The sequence below is a fragment of the Notolabrus celidotus genome, chromosome 1, assembly GCF_009762535.1.
Source record: "Notolabrus celidotus isolate fNotCel1 chromosome 1, fNotCel1.pri, whole genome shotgun sequence".
NCBI lineage: Eukaryota > Metazoa > Chordata > Actinopteri > Labriformes > Labridae > Notolabrus > Notolabrus celidotus.
This window is the reverse complement of record NC_048272.1, coordinates 31,061,634-31,087,282: the sequence shown is the minus strand read 5'-3', so window position 1 is coordinate 31,087,282 and position 25,649 is coordinate 31,061,634. Positions and strand designations below refer to the sequence as shown.

Below are 25,649 nucleotides of genomic sequence, written 5' to 3'. Positions count from 1 at the left end.
TTATCTCTCAGTTCTTCCTACATGTTTCAAACTCAGCTGTGTTGAAGTTAATCTGGATTATGTGTTTAACTTCTTCATATTTTTCTAATATCAGTGCAGTGTTTGAAATTCATGTGGATGTGCTGACGACAGACTGTCCGTGTCTGTGATTGGTCACATGTTGCCTTCTCCACCCCGTTCATGTGAACGCGCTCAGGGTAATTCTAGATTGACTCAACGTGTTGATAACCAGCTTCGTGTGACAGTTTAGCGCAATCCACTTTGTTAGGTTCAGTGAAGCCGGATCAGGAGAAGATATCTAGGATATGCTGAACTCGCTTCGTAGTATAACCCTCTGGTGCCTGTGCAAAGTTGACAAGCTAATCATAATACCATCTGTTACTTAAAGACACTAGTATCTCCCAATGTCTTAAACACAGAGCAAAATAAAACTGGAATAAACTGAACAACCGGGGTATGTTTACTTCCTTGTGTGGCCTTGGCGTGCATTGGGATTTTACTATAGAGGTATGTCTTTAATTCAGAAAAACAGAGCACATTTTTTTTTTTTTTTCTCATAAGTCCGAGATGATTAACTCGTTAATTCAGAAAAACAGAACAGATTTTTTTCTCATGTGAATGCAATACATTTCATTAATTATCAGAGGTAGTAGTAGTAGTAGTATGATGTGGCAGTATTAGTGGTCTTGTGTTTTTTTCTGTAAAAATACTCGGGGTGTGTGCTTTTCATATTTTACAAATAACACTAAGTTAAAGTCAGATGCTAATACTAACAGAGCAAAGTTTCAAATTTTGAGTTAAACGTTGTTGGAGTAATCCCAGGATTAGGCTTCAGGCTGCTCTAAACGACTTGTTCAAAACCAAGTGTTGAATATCCTTTAAAAAGCATTAATAACGCAACACTTACTAAAACAGCAACATCCTACTCTGTACTTTTTTGTCCTTTTTCCAAACGTACTAAGCATATGGCCATATTTCCTATTTCGTTCCTATAAATAGAAAAACACCAGATAACTCAAAAACTTTGTAGAATAGCAACAGTGGAGGAGGCCTCTGGAGTGCTGGAAGGACCTTAAAGGGAAAGTAGCTGAAATTAGTGTTCTCAAAGACTCAATCTGAGATAAGTAAAGGATTTTTTTTGCTGTAATTCATGTAAAGATTCAACAAAGCTTTGAGGACAATATAAAGCCTGAAAATTAAAATTCTATTCACACTTAAATTGAATATAAATTTGGTTGTTTGGTTGGGAAAAGTATCACTACTAAAAATCACTTAATTACATCTTTATACAGCATATACATAAAGAACCTTAACAAACCCTTAAATTCAATCTATTATAATTGAAAAATATATATATCTTAGCTCCCACCAAAGAGGAAAAATTATTTTAAAAAATCTGCTTTGTGTTAACTACAGAAGCCAAATTTTATTTACTCTGTTATTAAAAATGGAACTCCACCCATCCATCCATCCATCTTCTTCCACTTTAAAAATGGAACTAATTTTGAAAATCTGAACTTTCATTTGAACTACTAACAGCAATGACAAAAAGATTTATTTGATGGCTGAACTTTTTTGGTGGGTGAGGAAAATCCATTACTAGGCTTGTAGTGGATGTTTGGTTTCTAACTAGAAGTTGAGAAATAACTTATGTAAAGGTTTAAATCAGAAAAGTTGAGCACAGCAGCATCTCAGGACAACTTTTCAACTTACTTTATTGATCAGTAAAAACAAATTTGGCATTACTTTAAAAACCCCATCTTCAGCTCGTTATCATTTTCTTTGTATCAGTTTTTTGTTTGTGAACAGCACAGCTCCAAATGTTGAATATTCATTCTGCGGGATCACTCCTGAAAACAAAGAGAACCATAAAGAAAAGTAGGACTGCTGTGTAAGTGGGTTGTATATATTTTTACTGGGAGAGTGAAGCTGCAGTTTGTCTGCAGGAAGGATGAAGGACAGACTGTATTTACATTCTCCAGCTGTGAGACCCCAACACAAACATGGCTGCCTTCGTTGCTGTGCAGTGTCGCCAAAAAAAGAGTATCGCCATCAAACCTCACTTTATATTTACAAACAGAGGTTTAGATTTGGGATCAATCGAATGAACAAAGACCAAACAACTGGATGATTTCTAACCAAGACTTCTGTTAGAAATAATCTCTGCAGAGGTTACAGTAAAAAACTGTACATATTTCCTCAGAATTCAATCTGAAGATATTTTCTGCAGAAACATTTTCCTGAAATGTTATGAATTTTGTTTGGGCTCTGTTTTAAATCAACATACCTTTAAAGCTCCTGTGAGGAACATTTGGTTTGTATCGACTTTAGCGTCTCCGGTGGACAAAGTGATACTTTTTATGTGACATGTTATCCTGCTGTGTCTAAACTGATTCTACCACTTTGAGTCTTTGGAGTGAGAAATGTAAAATATACTGTTTCTACAGCCTACTGTAGACGAGGTGGTTTCAGACCTGAAAAATAACCAGAGACAAAATAAAAATGCCGTTCAGCAGCGAAGGAGCACACTCTATGCATGATTTAGTTGTTGTCACTGCCAAATGTCTGAAGTGTACCTCTGTGCTTTTGAATTACTTTAGTTCATTGTTGGACATGTGCAGTATTGTAACTTCTCTTCTATCTTCTATTTTCTTTTTCTTCTTATGTTGTTGCTCCTATTTTGTTTTGTTTTGTTTTGTAGTGTCTTGTAAGTCCATATGGGCTGGGCACCTTAAGGTGCACGACACAATGAATAATAAATAAAAACTAAAACATTTAAAAAAGAAAACTAAAGCTCTATGCTGATGATGATCTTTTTAAAGTCATTAAGTGAAGTCATGTTTTCTGTTTTATGGCCACCGAAAAACTCCTCACAGGAGCTTTAATTGTAAGATTTCACTGGATAATTACAGAGCTGTGATTCAGTTTCTTGCATACAAATACCAAAAACTCAAAAATAATTATGTTTATTCATAAAAATTGCAAATATGGGACGAAATCTTATGCAAATCGCAAAGTTATACATGTGTAAATCACAATATTTTTAACATGTACCGTCAGACTTGGTGCATGAAACACTTAATATTTTCTTGCTGTCTAAAGTGTGAGCTGCCTCCTTCTACACACCAGTGGGATAATATACCAACTTAAGATGCAGGGATAGGAGCTCTATTGTTTTACGGTAATTTACTCCGAAGATGGCGCTCGAAGCCGCAAGTAACTGCATGCTGGATACAGTGTGAGGCAGACCAGCCTAGCGGTGCTACTTTTTGATGCTTTTCTCCCTTTATAGGTTTCAGTCATGCATTTTAAGAGGAAAAACTGTGGTATACTATTAAATAAATTAACTTTTAGGAGTGCCGCTTTGATGAAAAGACTCCTACATTTCTGACAAGTGACGAGCAGAGGGGGTGGTGTGAGACTCGGTGAATTGGTCACTGGCAGTGGGTCCGTCTATTCCTGACAACTATCAACACTACCGCACAGTGAGCTGATATAACGTACGGGTAGCTGGCAGGGTGTCGTTTACAGATGGTACTACAAATTGCTACACATATGCATAAGATGACAGTCTAAACCTTTGACTTGTATTCCAGATTTTACGGTGGTTGTGTGAACTACTAGAGCACAAAGACAGAGCTCGAGGGAAAACAGCGAGCTTTAAAAATATGTTTTCATTTCTGTGACAAAGCAACACTGCTCAGCCCGAAGACTTGGCTTGAAAAACAAGAACATCAAGAAAAGGAACAAGAACATCGTTCAGAGTCCAAAAGGTTTCATGCAAAACAAAACCCAAATAACGAAAAGAAAAACATAAAAAAGAAAGTCACAAACCAAACTGCTGAAAATGATAAAAAATAAGGTAGAGGACTTTTCTGCTGGTTAGACTTTACTGATGCATTACTGATGCATACACACTTCTACTTTTACATACAAGATATAGATTTTCTTAATAACACTTTGGTTTAGTTTAAAACAAACTATCATAAGCTGTATCATACAGAGAAAAGATCTCAATCGTTTTAAAAAATTGTTAAATTAACTCAAATAAAAAACAATTTCATTTGCTTTCAATCAATTTAACAGCAGATGAGGAAAATAACACCAACAGACTTCATATCAGTTAAACTGTACAGTATGTACATGCTGGGGCAGAAACTGATGTCAGGCAGAGACAGACTCCTGATGGGACAACTGATCGAACAATCAGAGAGCAGCGGGATGCTGTTGGAGTCAAGTTAGGAAGTGTGACAAGCGGCTAGTTTTTTTCTTTATCTTTAATCTCATTTTTAAAGTTACTGCAGAAACTCAAGTACTTCAACAAGAGACGCAAAGTTTATAAGATGAGTTGCTTTTTAAGTAGTATCAAAAGAACGTGAACTCTAGTTACGAGACAGCGGAACATTCGGGGGGGGGGGGGACGACTTGATGTTAGAAAAAGCTACACGAAAATATTTGACTTTATCAAAAGAATCATTTGAAATATCATGAGAGCTAAGTGAGAAAAGTTTCTTGGGTTATGAATCAACCCAACATGAGGACATGAATGAGAAAATTTCATCAGTTTGTCAGCAAACACCTCAGACATGCTGCTTCTGTTAAAACCTCTGACTGGGGCTCTTTTTAAAGTTTCGTGCACTTACAAAGGCTAGCATAGGAAGAAATCACAACTGGCACTAAGAAACAATCTCATTCCCTGAAGACAGTCACACTTCACAACTCGATTATTCATGGAGGAGCATCTCCAACAGCTCCACCTGCTGCCCCACACCTGTCTTTTAAACACCTCCATCTTGAGGAGGTAGGATCTGACGCTCTTGTTGTTGATCTCACGACGGCCAGGTCCAAATGTCCGCCGTGGCGTCCGTCCACGCTGACCAGTTTGCCCCAACTTTGACTCCACCTCCTTCTTTTAGTAAATATCAACTTACTGTGAAGACTCCACCTCCTTCTGTTGGCCAAAAACTCAGTTTCCCACAATCCATCACAGACTGATGAGGTCACTCCACACTGATTGGCCACAGAATCCTTCAGAGGCTGCCTTTAGAGGGATGCCATTAAATTCTGTCCAACGCAACAAAGAAACGCGAGTCCAATAGAAACGATAGCTGCCATATCAACCAATCACCAAGCCCTGGGGTGTGGGGACCAATCAGAAGCCCTCCAAAGACCCAGAGGAACAGTGACATCACAATGACATCACAGGTGAATCAAGAGGAATTTATTGCTGGAGTGCCAACATTTCACTGCGTGCGGACTTGCTTAATCTAGTATCCAACTGCCTTGCATGTTGCTAAGCAACAGGAGCAACCACACCTGGAGTTGAATCAGCTGCAGGTGAAACAAAGCTCCCGATGCTGGGATGCGAGAGCGTCGACCAATCAGAAGAGCTGATGTGAGGGGAACCAACCAGGAAGTAGGGACACGGTGAAGGATGGATGACACATGATTAAATCAGGCCTTAAGGGAACACCTGGCCCCGCCCCCTTTTGGCAGGGTGGCAGAACGGCATTGTGGGTATGTGGACAGAGGCTGAGGGTGTGCTACAGGTGCTGGTGAGGGACATTTTGGATAAACAAGACAACAATCAGAGCAAACTAATGCTGTAAAACAGAGAAACACCTTTAGACAATGTTCCAACAGGTGAAGAGGTGTGGTTTAAATATAAGCTCCACCCCCTTTTACACAGCGGCCACCTTGTCAAGAGGACCGGTGCTACTACTGCTGCTGCTGCTGCTGCTGCTGCTGCTACTGCTGTTGTTGTTGTTACTGTTGTTGTTGTCATGGACACCAGGTGAAACTACAGCACTCGACGTCCTTTCAGAGGCCTTGACGGCGGAGTCTTTGTCTACAGGAGCAGTGTGGGCGGGGCCAGGAGAGGACATGGTGGAGGGGCGGGACGGCGAGGGGCGGTATGCGGCCATCAGCTCCGCTAATCGCTCCGGAGTCGGACCCCACTTCGCAAAACCAGCATCGTTCTGAAGGAAGAGCACAGCAGTACCGTGGACCGCCCTGTAGTACATCTCCTCTCTGAAACACAAACACACACAGTTTCATGAAGAAATGTGCTGCTACTTCCTGTATTAACTATGGACTGAGAACTGTTTCAGTACTTCTTGCAGAGGTGTTGGCTCCCAGAGCGATACTCGTGTTCGTAGGCTGGGACGCTCGTCTGGTGACGGAGGAATCTGCTCCCCTCCATACGAGTCAGAGCCGGAGTCGGGGGGTCACGCCACTCAGGGACAAAGACGATGAAGGAGAGAGGTTCAGAGGACTTCTCTAAAAGCTCCTGAGACACAGACAGAAAGCGACATGGTGACCTCTCCATACAATACAGAACTGAGAAAACACGTTAAGACACCAAAAAGATTTTTGTCTTTGTTGATTCAGTTTAATGGACAAGAACACAAGAGATCAAGAAACAGCACAGGCAAGTACTGGAGCAAGCCTGCATATAATCTCCATCTTCAGAGTCCACATAAAAATACAGAATCTGTTGGTGGGGGTCTGGATTTCAGTATGAAGCGTTCTAGTTTTCTGTTTGTGATATGTTTGAGATATGAGTAGTACGGAAGAGGAAAAGACCACTGAAAAAAACTAAAATTGAGACAGACTTTGCCACAATATCTATCTATGTAGTCGATCAGATATCGTTTTGGTTATCGGTTTTACCAAGTATTAAAATCGTCAACATTTCACTCTTTAACACTTTTGCTTTTGAAATATCTTAAGTTAAATAATCTAGCCTGCAAAATAGTCAAAAGAAAACATTCTTCATGTGACCCCTATATCTGATTCACTTGATTCAAATAAAAATGCCATGAACGCAAAATACAGGTCTGCATTGCACTTTTACGACGGTCCCCGAATGCACCTGCGCTCTGGACAGTCAGTCAGCTCACTGCACTCTTTCATGCCAAGTTGATCAAAACTTACTAAATGTGTCTAATGTATCACCAAACTGGATTAAATCAAGATCAAGACGCAGAGCTTTTTACAGTGATGGCAGCAAAAACGTGAAAAGTCAAATATTAAACAGACGTCTCCCGGTTGTGTCTTTAACGCACACCGGGGGTAAAAATCCTCAATGAAGAGGAGAGCTGCTTCACACAGCACGCCTGCTGCAGGTAGAGACCAAGCTAACACTGCGCCCCTCAAATAATAACTCAGCCTTTCACAGGAATGCATAGCTTTTATTTCTAAAGATTAGACGCACAGCGGGGAAAATATGAACTCTTAATGTCCGACGGTCCGCCACTAATGTTTTCATCTGAGTTTATATTATCAGTGATGCACTTCAGCTCGTCATAGTCTCGTTTTCGTCTTGAAAATCTGACTTGTTGATGAACATTTATCGTATCCTTGTGCTGTTATGTGTATGTGAGCGCACATGTTTGTGTGTGCATCGCGGCGGAACTCTGCCATGCGATACAGAGAGCAGATGAGCATAATGACATCCTGTCATGTAAATAAGATAAACAACATAAGGATATTTAGTCTGTTTAATAAAAGAAAAAGTTTAAGACCCCATCTATAAGAGGACATAATTAAACAAGAAATAACAGTTTACTTTGCAGAAATATCTTGTGGGCTTATTTTTGCCTCACTTTTGATCTAAACATGTGATTGCTTTCGAAATTAAGTGGATTTTAAACCAGCAGTGCATAGAAAGAGACATCTAACTCTAAACGCTGACTTCACAGAAAAAAGCCAGAAGCTGTCTACTATTCCCAGAGGCATTTATCATCATCAGATGATGGACGATGAGTTCCAGGATTGATCTGAGTGTACTGTGAGCTCTTGGTGCCTGAATGCGCTTTAATTAGCATTTCATTTGAAATGTAATTATAATTTTAACAATATATTTAACATACTAAAGTTTATCTAAGAGAAATGATCCCATTATGATACTCTAAGCAGGCTAGTGGACATGAATGCAGAGCATTTTTTGCTTGTTCAGATATTTAGTGGCATATATTTACAGATTTGATGATGACTGTAAAATCCTATGTTAACACCCCAGAAAAGAAGTGATGAAGTGCAACCTGGGATCTGTACACACTGGTTAAAGGCACTAAGTAGATCATAATGTAAGAAACTGACTTCAAAGTGCGTCACCATGGCGTCCATCAGCTCTTCACAGAACGGCGGGTTAGCTTCAAACGAGCCGCTGACCGGACAGAACGACAGGAACGGCCTGGAAACACAAACACTGATGTCAAAGCACAGAGCAGTAATACTACTTACTGACATGTTGTGTTAAAGTACACTTCCTTAACGTTACACACTGAGTTAATAACTCTTTGATGGTACAAATCAATACAAGTGACGTCTAAGATGTAAAGAGGTGTGTTTAACACCTGTCTCACCCTCTGGATCCGAAGAAGCAGTCGATGTCGGGGAAGGCGGAGTTGAACTGTTTGTAGTAGCAGTTGAGCGGCGACGCGAAACACTCAAAAGAAACTCCAAACTGTCGATTTAACGCCTCAAACACAGACACCGGCAGTGCCCCCTGCAGGCCTGTGCCCTCATTAGCACCACTGCCAAACATCACCTGGACACACCAACACACACAGCTTTAACCAACCAATTAACTGAACTAATGCTGTAGACTGACTGTCAGGTGAGGTCAGGTGAACAATGACTGGTACACAGAGAGACAGCTCACCTGGTATCTCTTCAGAAGGCACCAGACTCTGGACAGGAACTTCTCAAAGCGAGGGTCGTCTATACAGCTGTACCTGTAGAGAAGCTCCTGCGCAGACAGACAGACAGACAGACAGTTAGTCAGACATGTACTATTGCAGCTGGGTGAGTTCCTGACTTCCTGAAAGCATCAGAAATGATCAACCTGACCTAGTTTCAAATATTCAAAAGCTCTTTTCTTCTTGTCTTGAGGACATACCTGACAAACTGTGCACTCTTATCTTTTACCTGTTAAATGTAAGTAAAGCGCATCAAAATTAGATTGATTTTCAGGCTCATCCACTGAAATAAGCCAGACGTAAGCCTCTGTTTGACTTACTGTTTACAGCAAAACTGAGACTCACCAGAAACAAATGAAAGTCTCCAGCAAAAAACAAAACAAAAAAACATTCAAACCTGATACGATCTATTTACAGATTGGGTCAGATAATGAATCTTTTTGGTGTCTTAGGAAACTTATAAACTAAAGGACGTTATTTGATGGACAAGTTATCTAAAGTAAAAGTACTTGGGATTTAATTCTCAGTTTGCTTTGAACATAACTGAATCGCACTAAGAGTTTCAAACTTCAATGAGTCATCGTAGCCATCGAGGTTCCAATCAAACCGTATCGTCCTGAAAAGAGCTGCACACCATTCATCAGTGTCCTGCTTCCAGTACTCACAAGTTTGCTGAAGTGACCTCTGTTGACTTTAACCATCTCTCCTCTGAAGCGCAGACAGGCCACGTCGTTCTCAAAGTGCAGCTCGACTCGAGGCAGGGGGGGCGAGGGGACCGACAGACGCACCGGGTAACAGTACACCAACCTGGACTGCTGGGGGGACTCGCTCGCCTCTGCAACACACACACACAAGACTTAACACTGGACAGATAGAAGCCTGGAGGTGTCCTGCAAAAGGGTCAGAGGTGTGTGTGTGTGTGTGTGTGTGTGTGTGTGTGTGTGTGTGTGTGTACCTGTGGGGGGGTCCTGCAGCAGGCTCAGGTGCGTCTGTCTCAGGCGGCGGCTGTACTCTGCAGACAGCTGGTAGATCTTTGAGCAGATTCCTTCCACTGAGTCTTTGGCGACGGCGGTTACGTGAGGACCACACTGCTGCCTGAGGTGCTCCAAACGGTCCTACACACACACGCACATACATGTTGTCATAGTGAACAGTTAACAGCTATACAGCAGGGTGAAGGTTGAATTTTGGAGAAGTCTTTCTCTTTGCTGAAGCCAGCTAATAATCTTGCAAGTCACAAGCTGACGGTGGTGACTGAGATAAGGACCAATGATTGGACCCAGGGGTGGACTCAGAAACTAGGTTGTCTCTTCCATTAGCAAAGTAGGCAGGTAAACAACACTTTGACTGGACCAAACTCAAGATTAAAACCCTTATTGGTCCACAGTTTTTAAATTTTGCACGTGAATACAGAAATCAAGTCCTCAACACGCATGACGACTGAACAAACATCCTGTCATGACCCCACCGGCATCCTCACAGGGACCAGAAACAGCTTGCAGAATTGTCTCGCCAGAACGCCAACAGAAAAAGACATGAACAGGTCAAAGGTCATGGGGTTACCATGTAGTCCTCTTTGCTGGCGGAGTGATCTCGACGTAGCCAGCTCATGGTGTCTTCAGCGTTCCACTTCACCACCTTCCTGCTCTCTGGACTTGCATTTCTGCACAGGTCAGAGGTCAAACGTGAGGATATCATCAACACTAGCTGATCAATCAAACTCTACCTGTTCTGTTTCTACCCACCTGGAGTCAATCATCTTTTTCGCTGCTTCTGCGTATTTAAACAACAGCTTCCGGGCCTCCTCTTTGTACTTGATACGAGACAACCTAAAACACATACATACATACACACACATATTAGATCAGCATCGACATAATAAAATAAATAATAAAATAACCATCATAAAACCCTGATAACTTTAATATCATTGGGCCCAGCTTTAAAGTGACATGTTTTCAGTTACATACCTGATAGGAATGTCATTCATGACCTCTCTGAACATGGACGGGGAGATGACAGGGTCACAGTCACTCGGCAGCAAGGGGTCCTGACCTTTATCAATCACTTTCCTCTCCAGTAGCCAACGGTTGAAAGACTCTCGGGGCGGATCGATTCCTGAACAACAGACAAAAAGACATTTTATTCAGTAACATGCAGCGCCTGGACTTTAACCAGAAGATGATAATCCAGAGTGTCTCTGATTATTGAAGTGAGCAACAAGTTCCCCCAAGTCTAGACCATCAAGCCCCAGGGGAGGACTTCAAGACCTTTAAGATCTTCAAGGCCTGAAAACCCTGGAGTGACCACAAAATGAGCACACCAGCTGGGTGTAGCCTTTCGGCAGACTTTAAGTTAAGCCCTGTTTGTGTTTCAGCTACAAAGGAGCAGGAACAACTTTGTAAAGTCGGACTAGTCGGCTTATTCAAGGTGACACAAATGGAAAAAGGAACAGTCACAAAACTTGAAGAAATGTGACAGCAGTGCGTCCTGTTTGCGGGATGATTGATCAAAGTGTGTTACGATGAGAGACTCAGACAGTGAGCTGATTTTAAGAGTTTGTTTTGGAAAGAAAGTCCTGTTTGAATAAATCAAAGAGCTCTCCTCTTCATGTGTGGACAGAAACACAGCTCTGTCCCCGTCCTGAAGTGCTGATGCTCTCAGGTTTTATGTAAATGAGGCTGTCAGCTCCGAGCTGTCAGTCCTGTGTCAGTGAGGGAAGTCTCTCTTAATATGTCACAGATTCAGCTGCTTTGTAATGATGGTGTAGGTCCCCAGTTTCCCCGACAAAGGCTTCTGTTTGTGCTGTTAACAGTGACAGTGCTTTTATATCTATGAGTTTCTGTATTTCCCTCTCTGTAATTTTCCTCCTTACGGTTTGGTTATCCAAACCTTCTTAAGTCTAAATCAGTCGTAGCTAGGTCCGATGTAAGAGATACTCGGCCCATGAGGTGTACAATCATTCCACAGAGCCACACTCAGCTGCCTTGCAGTGAACAAGGCTGGACTAAAACTACAATCAACTCAAAGTCCCAGGAACAGTCTTCACATCAGCCTACCTTCTCTCTGGTGGCACAGCTCGTGGTAGTGCTGCCTAAGCTTGGTGACCAGCTGAGCTCTCTGCATTTCGATCTCGGGGTGGGGGGGCAGGTGATTGGCAGGGTGCTGCTCTCTGATCACAGCGTTAGTCTGGATATCCAGATCCCAGTAAATACTGAAAACAACAACAGACAAGTTTAAGAACTTCCAGGAGAGAAAACAGAGAAGCCACAGACGATGACCTGGACGTATGTTAAGTACTCACACAGCCGGTCTGTAAGGGGCAGGGGCCGGGGTTGGAGTTGGAGTCGTGGGCACTGCTGGTTGAGCGGGCTTTTCCTCAGGGGCAGAGTTCCACGGTTTGGCCCCTGGTGTGCTGGGAGAGATGGGCGTGGTGGGTTCGACCTGGACACGTCACAGCAAAAGATTAGAATAATTCACTACAAACTACAACACAGTGATCCCAAGGCAAGGTATGCTGAGTTCCAGGTTTGAACTTTACCTTTGCTCGTTTTAAACTGTTAGGCACCGCCCCCTGCTCCTCAGAGCTCCGCCTCTTCCTCTGACCATTACCAAGGTTACTTTCTCCGCCCTCTGCTGGAGCAGCGTTCAGGCCTAAAGGGTCAGACTGAACACAAACAGAAAGACAGAGAGACAGGTAGATATGGGTGTCACCTCTTACTTACAAAATAACTATACATTCTGTGTTATTATAAGTGCTGTCAAATGATTATTTTTAATCGTGATAAATCACAAATTTAGCGCACATTTTTTCAGTTGTTAACATAGTTTAATTATAATTTCACTTAACGCGTTAAAGCCCTAATGATAATATCTTAAGTCACTCTACGATAAAGGCAACATATTTTACAATTTTATAATAATAATAATAAGAAGAAAGTTTGTGAAATCAGTCACCCCCAGAAGTCAAACTGTGACACTTTCGAGTCAACCTAGAAGCAGCCTCGTGTTCATCAAACCCTGATAGAAAGATTTCTGCTCAAGTTAAAAAGCGGCTTCATTTATACCATGTTGAAAACAATATTTGGTCTCAGTGACGTAAGTTATTAATAATCCTTAAATTCTGCTGCTGTGATTCTTTGCTTTAAGTTTTGAACCCTCAGCAGCTCAAAAGGAAGTCTGACATCTCCGGTTTGAGATTCTGTTTGAGGGAAACAGTGACATCACTCACGATGACATCATGTTGACCGAGCACTGGCACCTCCCACAGACTCTGATTGGTGAATCTGTTGAAATAATACGGTCGATTCTCCCGCCGAGACCAACACTTAGACCATCCCGCCTGGACCAGCTCATCTGTCAGACAGACAGGTCAGAGAGACAGACAGGTAAGAAAAAACGAACAGGTTAAAGACACAGACAGGTTCAAGTGTGAGACAGACAGGTCAGAGGGATGGAGAGGTTAGAAAGACAGACAGGTTAGAGAGACAGATAGGTTAAAGAGTGAGACAGGTCAGAGGTCAGAGGGAGATACTGCAAGAGGGATAGACAGGTTAAGAGTAAGACAAGTCAGAGGGAGAGACAGGTGAGGGAGACAGGTTAGAGATACAGTCAGGTTAAAGAGTGAGACAGGTCAGAGGCAGGGACACATAAGAGGGTTAGACAGGTTTGGGAGACAGACAGGTTAAAGAGACAGACATGTCTGGGAGACCGATGGGTTGGGAAGACAGATGGGTAAGAGAGACAGACAGGTTAGAGAGGCAGACAGGTTAAAGAGAAAGACAGGTCAGGGAGACCGATGGGTTGGGAAGACAGATGGGTAAGAGAGACAGACAGGTTAGATAGATAGACAGGTTAAAGAGGCACACAGGTTAGTGTGGCAGAGAGACAGTCAGGTTAGAGGGAGAGACATGCACGAGTGATAGACAGGTTAAAGAGTAAGACAGGTTGGAGAGACAAACAGGTTAGGGAGACAGACAGGTGGAAGGTACCTGGAAGTTCAGGTGGTTTTGAAGGGGTGGACGGAGAGAGGGGTGGTCCCTGAGAGGAGGCAGGCACTGAGGGAGAAGGCATCATGGGCGCCGCCTCCCCCTTCACCGATCCCTGGCTGTCGTTGGACATCTCACCTGCTCGTCAGAATGACATCGATCTGCCTGGACAGGAAGTAAGGTTCAAACTTTCAAATTAAGAGACCGGTGGAACATCAGACTGTGAACAATTTTGTTTTTATTAAAACTTCCATAGAGACAAAATTAAACATGAAGTTCAGAACATAATGTAACACTTTGACTTTTTAAGATGGTTTTAACACTTGATTAACTGCAGATTAATTGAATTTGAAGGAAAATAATGAATGGATTAATAAATCATGACATTGTCTTTTAAATAAGCAGAAACTACAACAGACCATTTTAAACAGCTGAAACGACAATATCTGACACATCAAAACATCTAATTAAACAGTTATACATAAAAAATACAGTAAATGGAACAATTGTGATACTTAAATCTAAGCAGAATGATTTTCAGTTTCAACCATCAAAATAAATAATGAATAATGAAGCTTTCATTAAAAAGGCGCTAAATAACTTGAAATTGTCCTTTGAAAAAAGGGACAACTTGTATTTTTCTAGAAGTTGTGCATCACTGGACTTTTACTTTGATTTTTAAAACTCTGGTTACTTCTTTTCGAGCTGAAAAACACCCACAATCAAACACATTTTCTGTTTTTGACATTAAAAGTCTTGAGTTTTGATTCCCTGATTGTCTGGTGGATCTTCACATGACTGATATCTTGTTATGATCCTCTCCTCATGAGTCCTAATGGTAAGATACCTGTGTTTGAGGTTAAATTAAAATGACAAAGATGATCTAGTTCGAGTTTCTAAGATTAGTTTCTGTTTTGTTTTTAGTGACCGCCGTGTTTCGCTTCTGATGACACTACGTGAAATTAACCTGAGCGTCTGCATTAGAGTCGATCATGACTGACACAGAAACAGCTCAATAATAAGAAAGATAAATGAGAACTGCTTTGAGCCAGAAAGCTTGTTAAGTCCGGTCAGTCGATGGTGAATATCTGAAGTGTTTCAGTGACAACACGGAGGTCCGGGCCGACCTGTTAGTAACAGACTGAATGTGGCGGTTTGAAGGCAGATGGCGGTAAACGGAACGATGTCAGAGTTGTGGTGTGAAACAACTAACCAATAAACAAGAAATATAATGATCTCAGTGTGTATTGAATAAAAATAGGGCGCATAATGAGTAAATTCAGTCAATGTTACATGTTTTCGTTCACATACGCAGAAATGAGCGCTATGGTTACACGCATGCGCATGACAGTCTTTCCAAACAAACACGGAGGAGGAGAAGAGAAGGGGGAGGTGAGGGGGGAGGACAACAAAAAGCTGCGGCTGCTCCCTCAGAGCTCGAGCAGAAGACGCGGACACAGCGGCTCACAGTACCGATCCGGAGCGAGACCAAGCCAGGCTAAAGTGATTGTAGTTCATACAAATCGAATCGGGCTGTCTCGTTATGCCCGTTTATTGCGCCATTTTGCGCTTTTGGCTCTGAATCTACGCAGAGCGACAGCTGCTGTTTAGGCGCCACTTCTCAGACAAGATGGCGGACACGCCCCTGCCACAACGCTGCGCGCCCTGCACAGTAATTCTGCGTTTTATTACAAACTCAGCCGCTTTGCGTGCCGTCACTCCGGTTTGTCTGAACACCGAAACTTTCCGCCACACGTCAGTACCTTCGGAGCTGCTGTGCGGGTCCGCCTACCCTTACCTTGACCGGTTAAGTAGCGGAGAGTCGTGGGTTCTGTCCGTTTGTTTCGGGTCCTCCGCTCCGCTCCCTCCCCGCCTGCTCAGACATCTTTACAGGGACCCGGAGTGAGCGACTGCGCATGCGCGGTCGTTACCCATTTTCCTTTTCCGGAATGTCCTCTGTCAACCGCCATCTTGGGCAGGTCCAAAAGCACAAAAACATTACATTTATTTATGATTTAATGACTTTTTCAATTTATTTTTTATTCAATTATAATGTGCCAAATTATTATGACCGTATAATGAATAAAAATAAAATTTCCATTTACTGGTTATATGTGGCTATTGACTTTTATTTTCATTAAATACACTTGAAATCCCCTTATAGAAGTTTAATTACATGAGTTACATTTATCAGCTTAGCTTCAGAAGACCAACAAATATCTGTAAGATTATTAATTGACTTAAAATTCAGTTTTATTAGCAGTTAACAAGTTGCAAAAATAAATATATATTCATAATTTATCCTTTATTAAAAGAACACAACATTAGGACTGCAATACAAAGATTTGCTCTGGCACCAGTTTCACTGTAGTTACTACTTTGAAGGAACATTTATTTTCAGCACCTGCCACTAGGAGGCATTTAAAAGTTATTTTATAAGACACTGGCAAATAATACAAATACAACAGATAAAGTATTACAGTCAAGTTATAAATATAAGATTGTAAGTTAACCGAAAACCTCAGACCATTTCATTATTGTATTTTTCATTGCTCATGTTTATCTATTCCCCCATGTTATTTCTTGTTAACTTTATCTTTGCATTCCAGTTGAAGCTTGTCTGTTATGGAAATGGGGTGTATGGATCCAATGCCACACTTGTTAATGCAAAGTCATCTTGTTGATGTGATTGAATTTCAAGTTTAAATACATTTTTAAAAGTTACAAAAATACAAATAACAATCATACAAAGGTCAGGGGTCAAAGACCGAAGGACAGTAATCAGGTGTTAGATTCCAGGTTTCAGCTGCAGATGTTGTTCAGGTAGAGCTCTCCTGCTGCAGCAGCAGGTCGACAGCGACCTCCACGTCCTCCACAACATGACTGGGCTCCACCAGGTCTGGATCCAAGACCAGGTCTCTGTGACCATGGAATACCGTCTCTGTAACCGCGCTACTCTGGTCACTGGGTAACGGGGAGCGAGGGTTATAGACACCTGTGCACACCTGAGGACAAGTAGAGCAGCTCAAAGTGAATGAATTCATTATAACATGAGGTTGGAAACCTATAGAACAACACAAGCTCTTACCAATATGGAGTGACACTGAGCGGCCGCTGACATCAGATCCTCATCCGGCACCGCCATCGTCACCTGACTGCCTGTTCCCTCAGCAACAAGCTTGGTAGTGGTTTTCATGGTAGCATGCTGCTGAGCCAGGTATCGGTTGTAGAGGTTAGCACCATAGATATCTGTCATTAGGTTGTCTCTACACAACAAAAAGGACAGAATTTAGTTACTTGACATTGTGGATGGTGTCATGGACAGGCTTGTTACCTGATAGATAAGATGATGTTATTGATTGTTTGGTTACCCAACAATTCGATTACCTAATAGCTCAGTGTAGACGGTGTTGCGTATATTGATATTACCCAACAACAAGGTAAGGGGACAGCATAGATTGTGTTATACAGGGTTTGGTTAGCTGACACTGTAGTGACAGTAAAATGTATTTTATGATGTAAATAGTGAAGTTAGGTTAAGGTCAAAGTTTAGATACTACACACAGTATTGCCTGTGTTATGGACCATTTGGTTATCCAATGGTTCAGTTGCAGGACAATGTAGATGGTGTTTTGGGCCGTCTGACAGAAAGTACAATTGTTTCCTAGTGGTGCAGTTGGTGTTACATCAAGTTAAAAATTGTGTTATATTGCCTGCAGTCCTGCTACCAGAAATGTGGATTTTATTGTGAACAGTGTAAAACCAACAGTTGTTTACCCAACAATTTGGTTGCATAATTGTATAAATTGTGTTATGGACAGTTTGGTCACCTGCCAGTTTGGCAACCCAACAGCATAAATAGTATGGACAGTTGCTTATCCAGCAGTTTGAGTACCTGAATGTAGTTGTGGATATTTTGATTACCAGACAGACTGGTGAGATAATAGATGGTGCTCTGGGAAGTTTGTTAAGTGGCGGCAACAGTTTTGTTTCCTAGTGGTGTCATTGGTGTTATGGACAGTTTGACTCTCTAACGGTTTGGTTAACTGAGCGTTTGGTTAGCTGATGGTGTACATGGTGTGTTGACAGCTTAGTTACCAGAAAACTTGGCTACCTGCAATACTGGTTATCAAACAATACGGATGGTGATGTGGTGGACATTTTGGTGGGTGGTGTTAAGCAAAGTTTGGTTGCCTAATAGCATTGATTGTGTGATGGGTAGTTAAGTAAACCAATAGGGGATCACTATCTTGACCACTTTGTTAGCCGAGAGTATAAATGGTGTATGTGCAGTTTGGTCACCAGACATTTTGGTTACCTGACAGCATAGTGTGATGGACAGGTTGGTTACCATTAAACCTGGTTACCAGTTTGATAGGTGGTTTTATGGATGGTCACACTTGGTGCCTTCAAATGGGGTCGTGTTTACTGTGTTTACCGTGTCACCAGGAAATGATCATTTGAACGACCCCCTCTTATCGTATTCACGGCATCGTAAGCCAAAATTTTCGGAAAGCAGCAAGTTCACAAGTTGTGACGTGTTTGATGACGTCCACAGAAATGGTGGAGCCCATAGACTCCAGTTTTACGCAAATACATTATGTACTTATGTAACTGATGTAGTTAGAGGAGCAAAATTAGCAAGAGCAAAGCTTGTACTACATGATTGGATCAATGTTAGCCACATAAGGTACCAAGAGGAACCATGACAAGTGTCAATCTAGATCGTTAAGTTTGTTGTTCCTTAGCACAGAATTTCAGCACATACTGTATAAAAATAGCAATATTAGCAATTCCACTTATAAAGCAAGAGGGAAAACAACTGAACTTTAGGCCTTCATGTAGCCGTTGCCAAGCAATGGTGTTACCACTTGAATGACAAGCTACTCATTCACTTGACTTCACAATTTTTAACTTCCATTTGAAGGCAGTAACTGTTAACTCAACTGTGTTAATAGATATAAATTGTTACCACACAGTACACATGGTGATATGAAAAGTTTGGTTAACAGGCTTATTGTTGGGCTTGTGGGCAGTGGGATAAGGGGTGTTTTTCATATTTTGGTTACTCAACATAGTTTGGTTTTATAGATGGTTTGGTATCCCAATCAAGCTGCAACCTCCGGTCTAAAAATATGAGTCTAATGCGGAAGTGCTAAAAACTGCAGTTCATTGAGAATCTGCTTGAGGCTGGCTCCGGAAGTACCGGAAGTCACATAAACATGGATGGGAAAAAGACGATCTTTACAGCAGAAATAAACATGCTTACAGCCCTGTACAAAAGACGAGTGTAGTCTGGATAGCTAATTTCTCGATCGGCTCACACTGTCAGGGGGGTGAATTTTTTTCTAATGCAGCAATTTCGAAGATATTGAGATTACGAGTCCTCCATTGAGAGGGACAGCTGACTCCGGGAACACTGTAGCTGTTGGCAAGGAGTCTCAAACTCTGCCTCTTTATGTCACAATCACTCGACAGCAGCAATATGGCTGCCGCTGCCGATTGGACTCAAACAGTTCTACAGAAACAGATGGGTGATGTCACGGATCCTACGTCCATATTTTATACAGTCTATGATCCCAATCCAAGCATGGTGTAGTGGACAATTTGGTTACCAAGCAATGTAGGTAGAGGTATGGAGTGTTTGGTGGATGGAATCAGTACATATTATTGTAGGTGGTTTTAGCTTACATTTCATATTATGCTTTGGATGGTTTGGTCACATAACAGAGTTGATGGAAGGTGTTATGGATGGTTTGGTTACTAAAAAAGTATGAATGAAAAGTTTGATTAGCCAATAGCGTGTGTAGTGTTATGGACAGTTCTGTGACCTGATAGCATTGTGGACAGTTTGATACAGTTACGAACAGTGTTGTTATCCAGCAGCTTGGTGTTATGGAGGGTGTGGTTACCCAAAGCTGTTGGTCGTATGTAGATGATTTGGTTAGCCAGCAGCACATAGGATGTTTTAGATGGTTTGGTTACCCAGTAGATTATAAGATAGTCGGTGGTTTGGATAGTTTGGTTACATGACACTGTAAATAGTGTTGTGGGCAGTTTGATGGGTGGTATTAAGGACAGTTTGGTTACCCAACAGCGTAGATGGTGGTTAGCTTGTGATTGTGGTTCTGCAGTCTCAGCAGATGCTCGGCGTACTGGTATGTTAGCAGACTGGGTTTCCCCAGAAGTGCCTGGTACTGAAGATCCCGCCCAGTCAGCTTCCTGTAGACGGACTCCAGACACAGCATGAACATCCCGTGACCAAACCTACAGCAACACAGCAGGGTCAAAACTGATGAGTGCAACCACATAAAAGAGATTAGAGAAAGCACCATCCTAATATTACTAATTCAACAACAAAATATTAACATGTTCACCCTCCCCCTGAGAGCCACCAGGAGAGTCCTTCACAGGTGTGTTGGTTACCTTGGTGACGGGGCCTCTGCCATCCACACAAGGTCCATGTTACAGGCAAGCACCGGTAGCTGTGCCACCAGCTGAGGCTCGTACACACAACCAGGACTCCCATTGGACAGGAGTACGTCGACCAGCAGCTGCAGGTTGGTCTCCCATCTGATTGGCTCGCCAAAGAGGATGATTGCTAACACACCAAGTCAACAAAATAAGAGCATGGGGACAGTCAAATATACAAGGCTATGAGAGTGTTTTGCATCTAAACCACTTTAGAATATCTTGACATAAAAACAATTTGCACTTGGTGAGAACATGCTGAAAGTGTCATGTGTCCTGAGATTAAAGTATTACAGTGAGATTTAAAATAAAAACAGCACCGTAACAGAAAGATATTAAATTTGATACAAAGAGCACTAAATAAAAATAAATGTGTGTTGTCCTGTGTTACCTTCTATTTTAGGAGGAGTCTGCAGAGCCGACGACTGAAAGAGAGAAATGATTGAGCTGCTGGATGTGAAAACATTATCATCTGATTAAAAAAAAAAAGAAGATGTATGTCATACAAACCAAATCACTATTTTAACAAAACTTAACCAAACTATAATGGTTTCAGTTCCTTGAAGGCTTGGTAAGGGTGATGGTAAGGTTTATGGTTAGCCTGCACAAGAGTCGATCACTCACTACTTTCAGCGGTTGAGCACTTTAAGACTCAATCAGTTCACAGGTCTTTCCACCTCTGTAGTCAGAGCTGTGCAGTTCAACTGCTTTTTTAAAGCTCTGTTTATTTGAGTTTTTACCAAGCGGCAACCTCCGGTCTCAAACGATGAAGCCCATGCAGAAGCGTTATAAACTGCAATACATCGAGAATCCGCTTGAGGCTGGCTGCAGAAACACCGGAAACCACATAGACATGAATGGGAAAAAGACGATCTTTGCAGCATTAATAAACGTGTTTACAGCCTGGTTCAAAAAACGGCTTGGCCCTACGAAGCTAATCTCTCTAATGGCACACACTGTACGGGGGGTGAATTTTTTTCTAACGTGACGGTTCAGAAGATATTAAGATTTCGAGTTTTTGCCCAAATAAGAACATGACTGACGTGACTCCCCGTCGGGAACACATAGCTGTTGGCTAGGAAGCTCACACTACGTCACACTCTGCCTGGTTGAGTTACGCATTTGCGACATGGCTGCTACCGTCGATTGACTTCAAAACAGCTCTCAGGAACAGTGACGACACGGATACTACGTCCATATTTTATACAGTCTATGTTTTTTACACAGTGTTCGAAAGATCCTAAAACCATTTGAGCAACAGTTTTTTTAAAGGATACACACAAAAAAATAAGATAGATAAATCAAAGAGCAAAAAAAAAAAGGAATTTAAAAAATGCATTTAAGCATTTGACATATTTTCCATAAGAAAAAAGTGCAGAGTGGAGCCTACACATTTGTAGTCTTCTTTTCTTAGTCATGTTTAAAACTACTCTCTTTTCAATGTTGCCAAGCCTTCTTGTTAACTGGAAGACTGTTCTAAAGACACACTGTCACATTAATCAGTTCTCCTTTTACCTCTAAAGTAAAAGAAATTATCAATATTATAAAATAGAAAATATGTCTCCTAATACATTGATGATGTAACCGTATTTAAGCTACTTGAAAATTAACACGGTTGGTGCTCACTGATCTGCCTTAAGAGCTTCGGCTGTTATGGCTTGATATGCCACCATTATTTTTTTGGAGGTTTGTTTTGACATTGGTAAAGTACTCACAGGTAGTTTTGGTCTCCTGTTGTGGTCCACCATGTCCAGCAGGGGGTGATGTTCTCGGAGCTGCTCGATGCTCACAACCTTCTGAAAACCCAAGCTGACGACGTGGTCAAGACTTCCAACATATGAATCACCCAGTTTAACTAGCAATTACTTATCAATAGTAGTAGTGCTCGTAACTAGTACTAGTTGTAGTAGTAGTAGTTATAGTACTAGTAATAGTGTTAGTAGTAGAAGTGGTAGTAGTGGTAGTAGTAGTCTTAGGAGTAGTAGTAGTCATAGTAGTAGTAGATGTGGTAGTAGTAGTAGTAGTAGTTGTGATAGAAGTAATAGTACTTCTAGAAGTAGTAATATTAGTAGTGGTTGTAGTAATAGTAGTAGTAGTATTTGTAGTAGGGAGTTGTAGCAGTAGTTGTATTAGAAGTCATAGTAGTAGTTGTAGTAGTAGAAGTGTTATTAGTGGTAGTAGTAGTCATAGGAGTAGTAGTAATAGTGGTATTAGTCATAGGAGTAGTCGTTGTGGTAGTAGTAATAGTAATACTAGTTGTAGTATTAGTAATAGTCGTTGTAGTAGTAGAAGTGGTAGTAGTAGTTGTAGTAGTGGAAGTAGTAGTAGTAGTAGGAGTGATAGTAATAGTCACAGTAGTAGTAGTGGCACTAATAGTAGTAGTAGTAGTCATAGTTGTTGTTGTAGTAGAAGTGGTAGTAGTAATAGTAGTAGTAGTAGTAGTTTAGGTAGTAGTAGTAATAGTAGTAGTTGTGGTAGAAGTAGTAGTAATAGCAGTAGTTGTAGTAGAAGTGGTAGTAGTAGTGGTCGTAGTTGTTATAATACTAGTAGTAGTAGTAGCAGTGCTATTAGTAATAGTAGTGGTAGTGCTATTAGTAGTAGTAGTTGCAGGAGTAGTTTTTGTATATGAAGGATACGAGTTGGCGATGTCCTTCACTGGTCCCTGTCCGGACACCAGGACGCATTTATCATGAAAACTCTTCAACATTCGCAAAGGACTGTGGGAGAGCACCACCTGCTCAGGGGTGATCTACAGGGAGAGAGAGAGAGAGAGGTCACCTGACTGTGTTCATCCAATCACAGCAATCTTGTCCATCAACACAGACTGATGTAAAACCTGATCCATCTGTCTCCCTCCGTCCAGCTTTCTTTATACTTGTCTTTCACTTGGCTTTTCTATCTGTCCACCAGTCTATCCCCATTTGTCTCATCATCAGTTCATTGGTATGTCCACTTTTTTGGCAAATTTGACTCCTCACCTGTCTCTCTCATGGTCTGTCCATCAGTGTGTTCACCTCTGTCACTCAGCTTGTTTGTTTGTCTGTCCACATATCTGTCCCTCTTTCTGTCTCTTTATTTGTCCTTCTGTCTCCTTGTTCATCTCTCTATCTGTCCACCTTTATGACTCTCTGTCTGTCCTCTTGTCTTTCACCTGGTTCACCTATTTGCCTTTTTCTCTCATCTCTGTATTCTCTAACTAAGCATCTTTTAGTCTGTCCCTAGTTCTGTCTGTCTCTGAACTTCCTGCAGTTTGTCCACTTGTCTTAACTTCAAGGTGTCTCACAGTCCTTCTACCTGTATGTCTCTCGGTCCAGCAACTTGACTGTACACCTGTATACCCCTCCATCTGATCACCTAATGTTTAAGTCCACCTTTCTGTCTTTCTGTCCGTCTAGCTGTCTTATTGTTTACCTCTATGTCTCTCTATCTGTCCACACCTGTCTTGACATGTCTTTCCATTGGCCTGTCCACCTGTTGATCTGTATCCCACCTTTATCTCTATCAATTCAACTGTCATCTGTCTGCCTTCTGTCTCTCTGATCCCCTGTCTATCCAACTGTCTTTCTCAACATCTGTCTTAAATCTGTCTATAGTCTTCTCGACTATATGTGGCTCTGTGTCTCACAATGTCTGTCTCTCCGTCTTTCATTTCCAGCTGTCCTTCCACCTGTCATGTCTTGCATATATCTGTTTCTGTCTTTCCTACTGTTTATCTTTTGGACATACGGTTGGACCTGTCGTCGTACCTGGACCTCCAGCAGGCGAGACAGCTGCTGAGCCTTGTGGTTTCTGTGACAGCTTCCTGCATTGGTGACGAAGACGACGGGAAAAAGAAAGTTGTTATTTTTGTCCAGAAGCTTTCTGAAAGCTCGACGAGCTGCAGGAATCACAGAACCACCGCGAAGCAGGACACCGTCCACGTCAAAAAGGACACCAGCCTGGTGGAGACGGACAGGTGTACAGAGAGATACGTCAGAGACAGTTCCTGGCCAGACAGGTGAGTGAGAGAGAGACAAACAGTTAAATAAAGAGACATGTCAGTTAATGAGACAGACAGGTTAGATATGAAGGACTGAGAGACAGGGAGAGAAAAGGAGCTGTCAAAGACAGACAGGTCAGAAGAAAGAGAGAGCTTGGACATGATCAGGTAAAAGAAAGACAGTGACAAACAGGCAAGAGAGGCAGACAGGTAAGAAAACGAGACACTGGCCGGAGATGGGCAAAAAAGACAATAAAATCAGGAGGATAGATGGGTCATAAAGAAACGGGTCAGAGGCAAGTCAAAGAGAGATAGACAGGTCAGAGTGAGGGACAGACAGGTCAGAGGAATAAACTCAGGTAGGTGAAAGAGACAGTTAAGTCGGGGAGACAGACAGGTAAGAGAGACAGATAGGTAAGGTCAACTGACAGGTCAGAGAGAGAAAAATCAGGTACAGACAGACAGGCAGGTCAAAGAGAGACACACAACAGACAGAAACAGACAGGTCAGAGAGTGACAGACAGGTCAAAGAGAGACAGACAGACCAGAGGGGAAAAAAAGACAGATCAACAGATGTAAAACATAAGATTATTACTTGTTATAATTTTTGGATAAAACTGGACTAAAAAAATAAATTAATACATTCCTCATTCAGAATAAATTCATATTTGATTGCTTTCAAACTTTGCTCCACATTAGTCAAGTCTAAAGAGGACAAAGATAAGCTGTCCCTGAGGACCAAGTCTGAACTCTAAAAGTTAATGGGAATAATCTGAGGGTCCACATAAAAGAGAGTGGTCCCCGTTGTCCCTTGTACAACCAGGTTTATGTCCCTGCAAAACACATACACACACACACAAACACACACACACACACACACACACACTGACCTGTCTGCTGGTCGACATGAATCGGACTGTCTGCTGCAGGAGCCCCCGACACAACATGATGCCTGTCTGTCCAAGATGAACAGTGTGCAGTGTTCAGTTATACTGACAGAGCTGTGACGTCGCAAGGGGGAGGGGCTACAATATGACATACCATGGCTGTGTCCCAAATTCAGACCCTTTCTAGACAGAATAAACTACACACCATTCAACAACATGCTGCCAGGGACAAATCACAACTATCTGTACCTTTTACTCCTTCCATTCATTGACTTGCTAGTGAAGTCTTTCAATAAAGTCGAGCCAGATTGTAGTCCCAGAGGTTAGTCGCAGGTTACGCAAATGCTGCCTTCAAATAGCACTTGTGAAGTCGTGTGGCGAAGTCGTGTGCATGAATGGCTTGGTGTCCAAGAGGTAACATGGGTGCAAAAAGATCAATCATTGTTCTCCTTACATTTTTTAGCATTTTTGCCTTTACTGATGATGGGACAGCTGAAGAGAGACCGTAAATGTGGGGAGTAGAGAGAGGGGGAAGACATGCAGCAAATGGTCGAGGCCAGTGACCTCTGCAATGAGGACTATAGCCTCTGTATACGGGGCGTGTTTAGAACGCTAGGCC

The 25,649-nt window shown here is 41.9% G+C and overlaps 2 protein-coding genes across 3 annotated transcripts; both read right to left on the bottom strand.

Moving 5' to 3' along the window:
• Positions 1-1,892: 1,892 nt before the first annotated feature.
• Positions 1,893-15,620, bottom strand: pcif1 (PDX1 C-terminal inhibiting factor 1). Of its 2 annotated transcripts, none has more exons than XM_034681547.1 (16): positions 15,492-15,620; positions 13,697-13,858; positions 12,937-13,061; positions 12,247-12,372; positions 12,010-12,149; positions 11,765-11,919; positions 10,676-10,823; positions 10,451-10,534; positions 10,269-10,368; positions 9,661-9,820; positions 9,371-9,540; positions 8,669-8,755; positions 8,370-8,554; positions 8,104-8,197; positions 6,114-6,289; positions 1,893-6,030 (listed from the first exon to the last, which is right to left on the bottom strand). In XM_034681547.1, exons 2-16 carry the CDS (start codon positions 13,824-13,826, stop codon positions 5,682-5,684), a joined length of 2,229 nt encoding a protein of 742 aa, XP_034537438.1. In that variant the 5' UTR covers positions 13,827-13,858; positions 15,492-15,620; the 3' UTR covers positions 1,893-5,681. The 2 variants fall into 2 exon arrangements, with proteins under 2 accessions (XP_034537438.1, XP_034537446.1); XM_034681555.1 differs by having other exon boundaries at positions 13,697-13,854; positions 15,492-15,596.
• A 363-nt stretch (positions 15,621-15,983) lies between these two features.
• Positions 15,984-25,140, bottom strand: zgc:77375 (uncharacterized protein LOC402927 homolog). Its single transcript, XM_034681567.1, has 9 exons — positions 25,034-25,140; positions 23,911-24,102; positions 22,801-22,913; positions 21,880-21,973; positions 20,556-20,589; positions 20,120-20,294; positions 19,784-19,960; positions 16,782-16,959; positions 15,984-16,698 (listed from the first exon to the last, which is right to left on the bottom strand). Exons 1-9 carry the CDS (start codon positions 25,088-25,090, stop codon positions 16,513-16,515), a joined length of 1,206 nt encoding a protein of 401 aa, XP_034537458.1. The 5' UTR covers positions 25,091-25,140; the 3' UTR covers positions 15,984-16,512.
• Between the last annotated feature and the right edge of the window lie 509 nt (positions 25,141-25,649).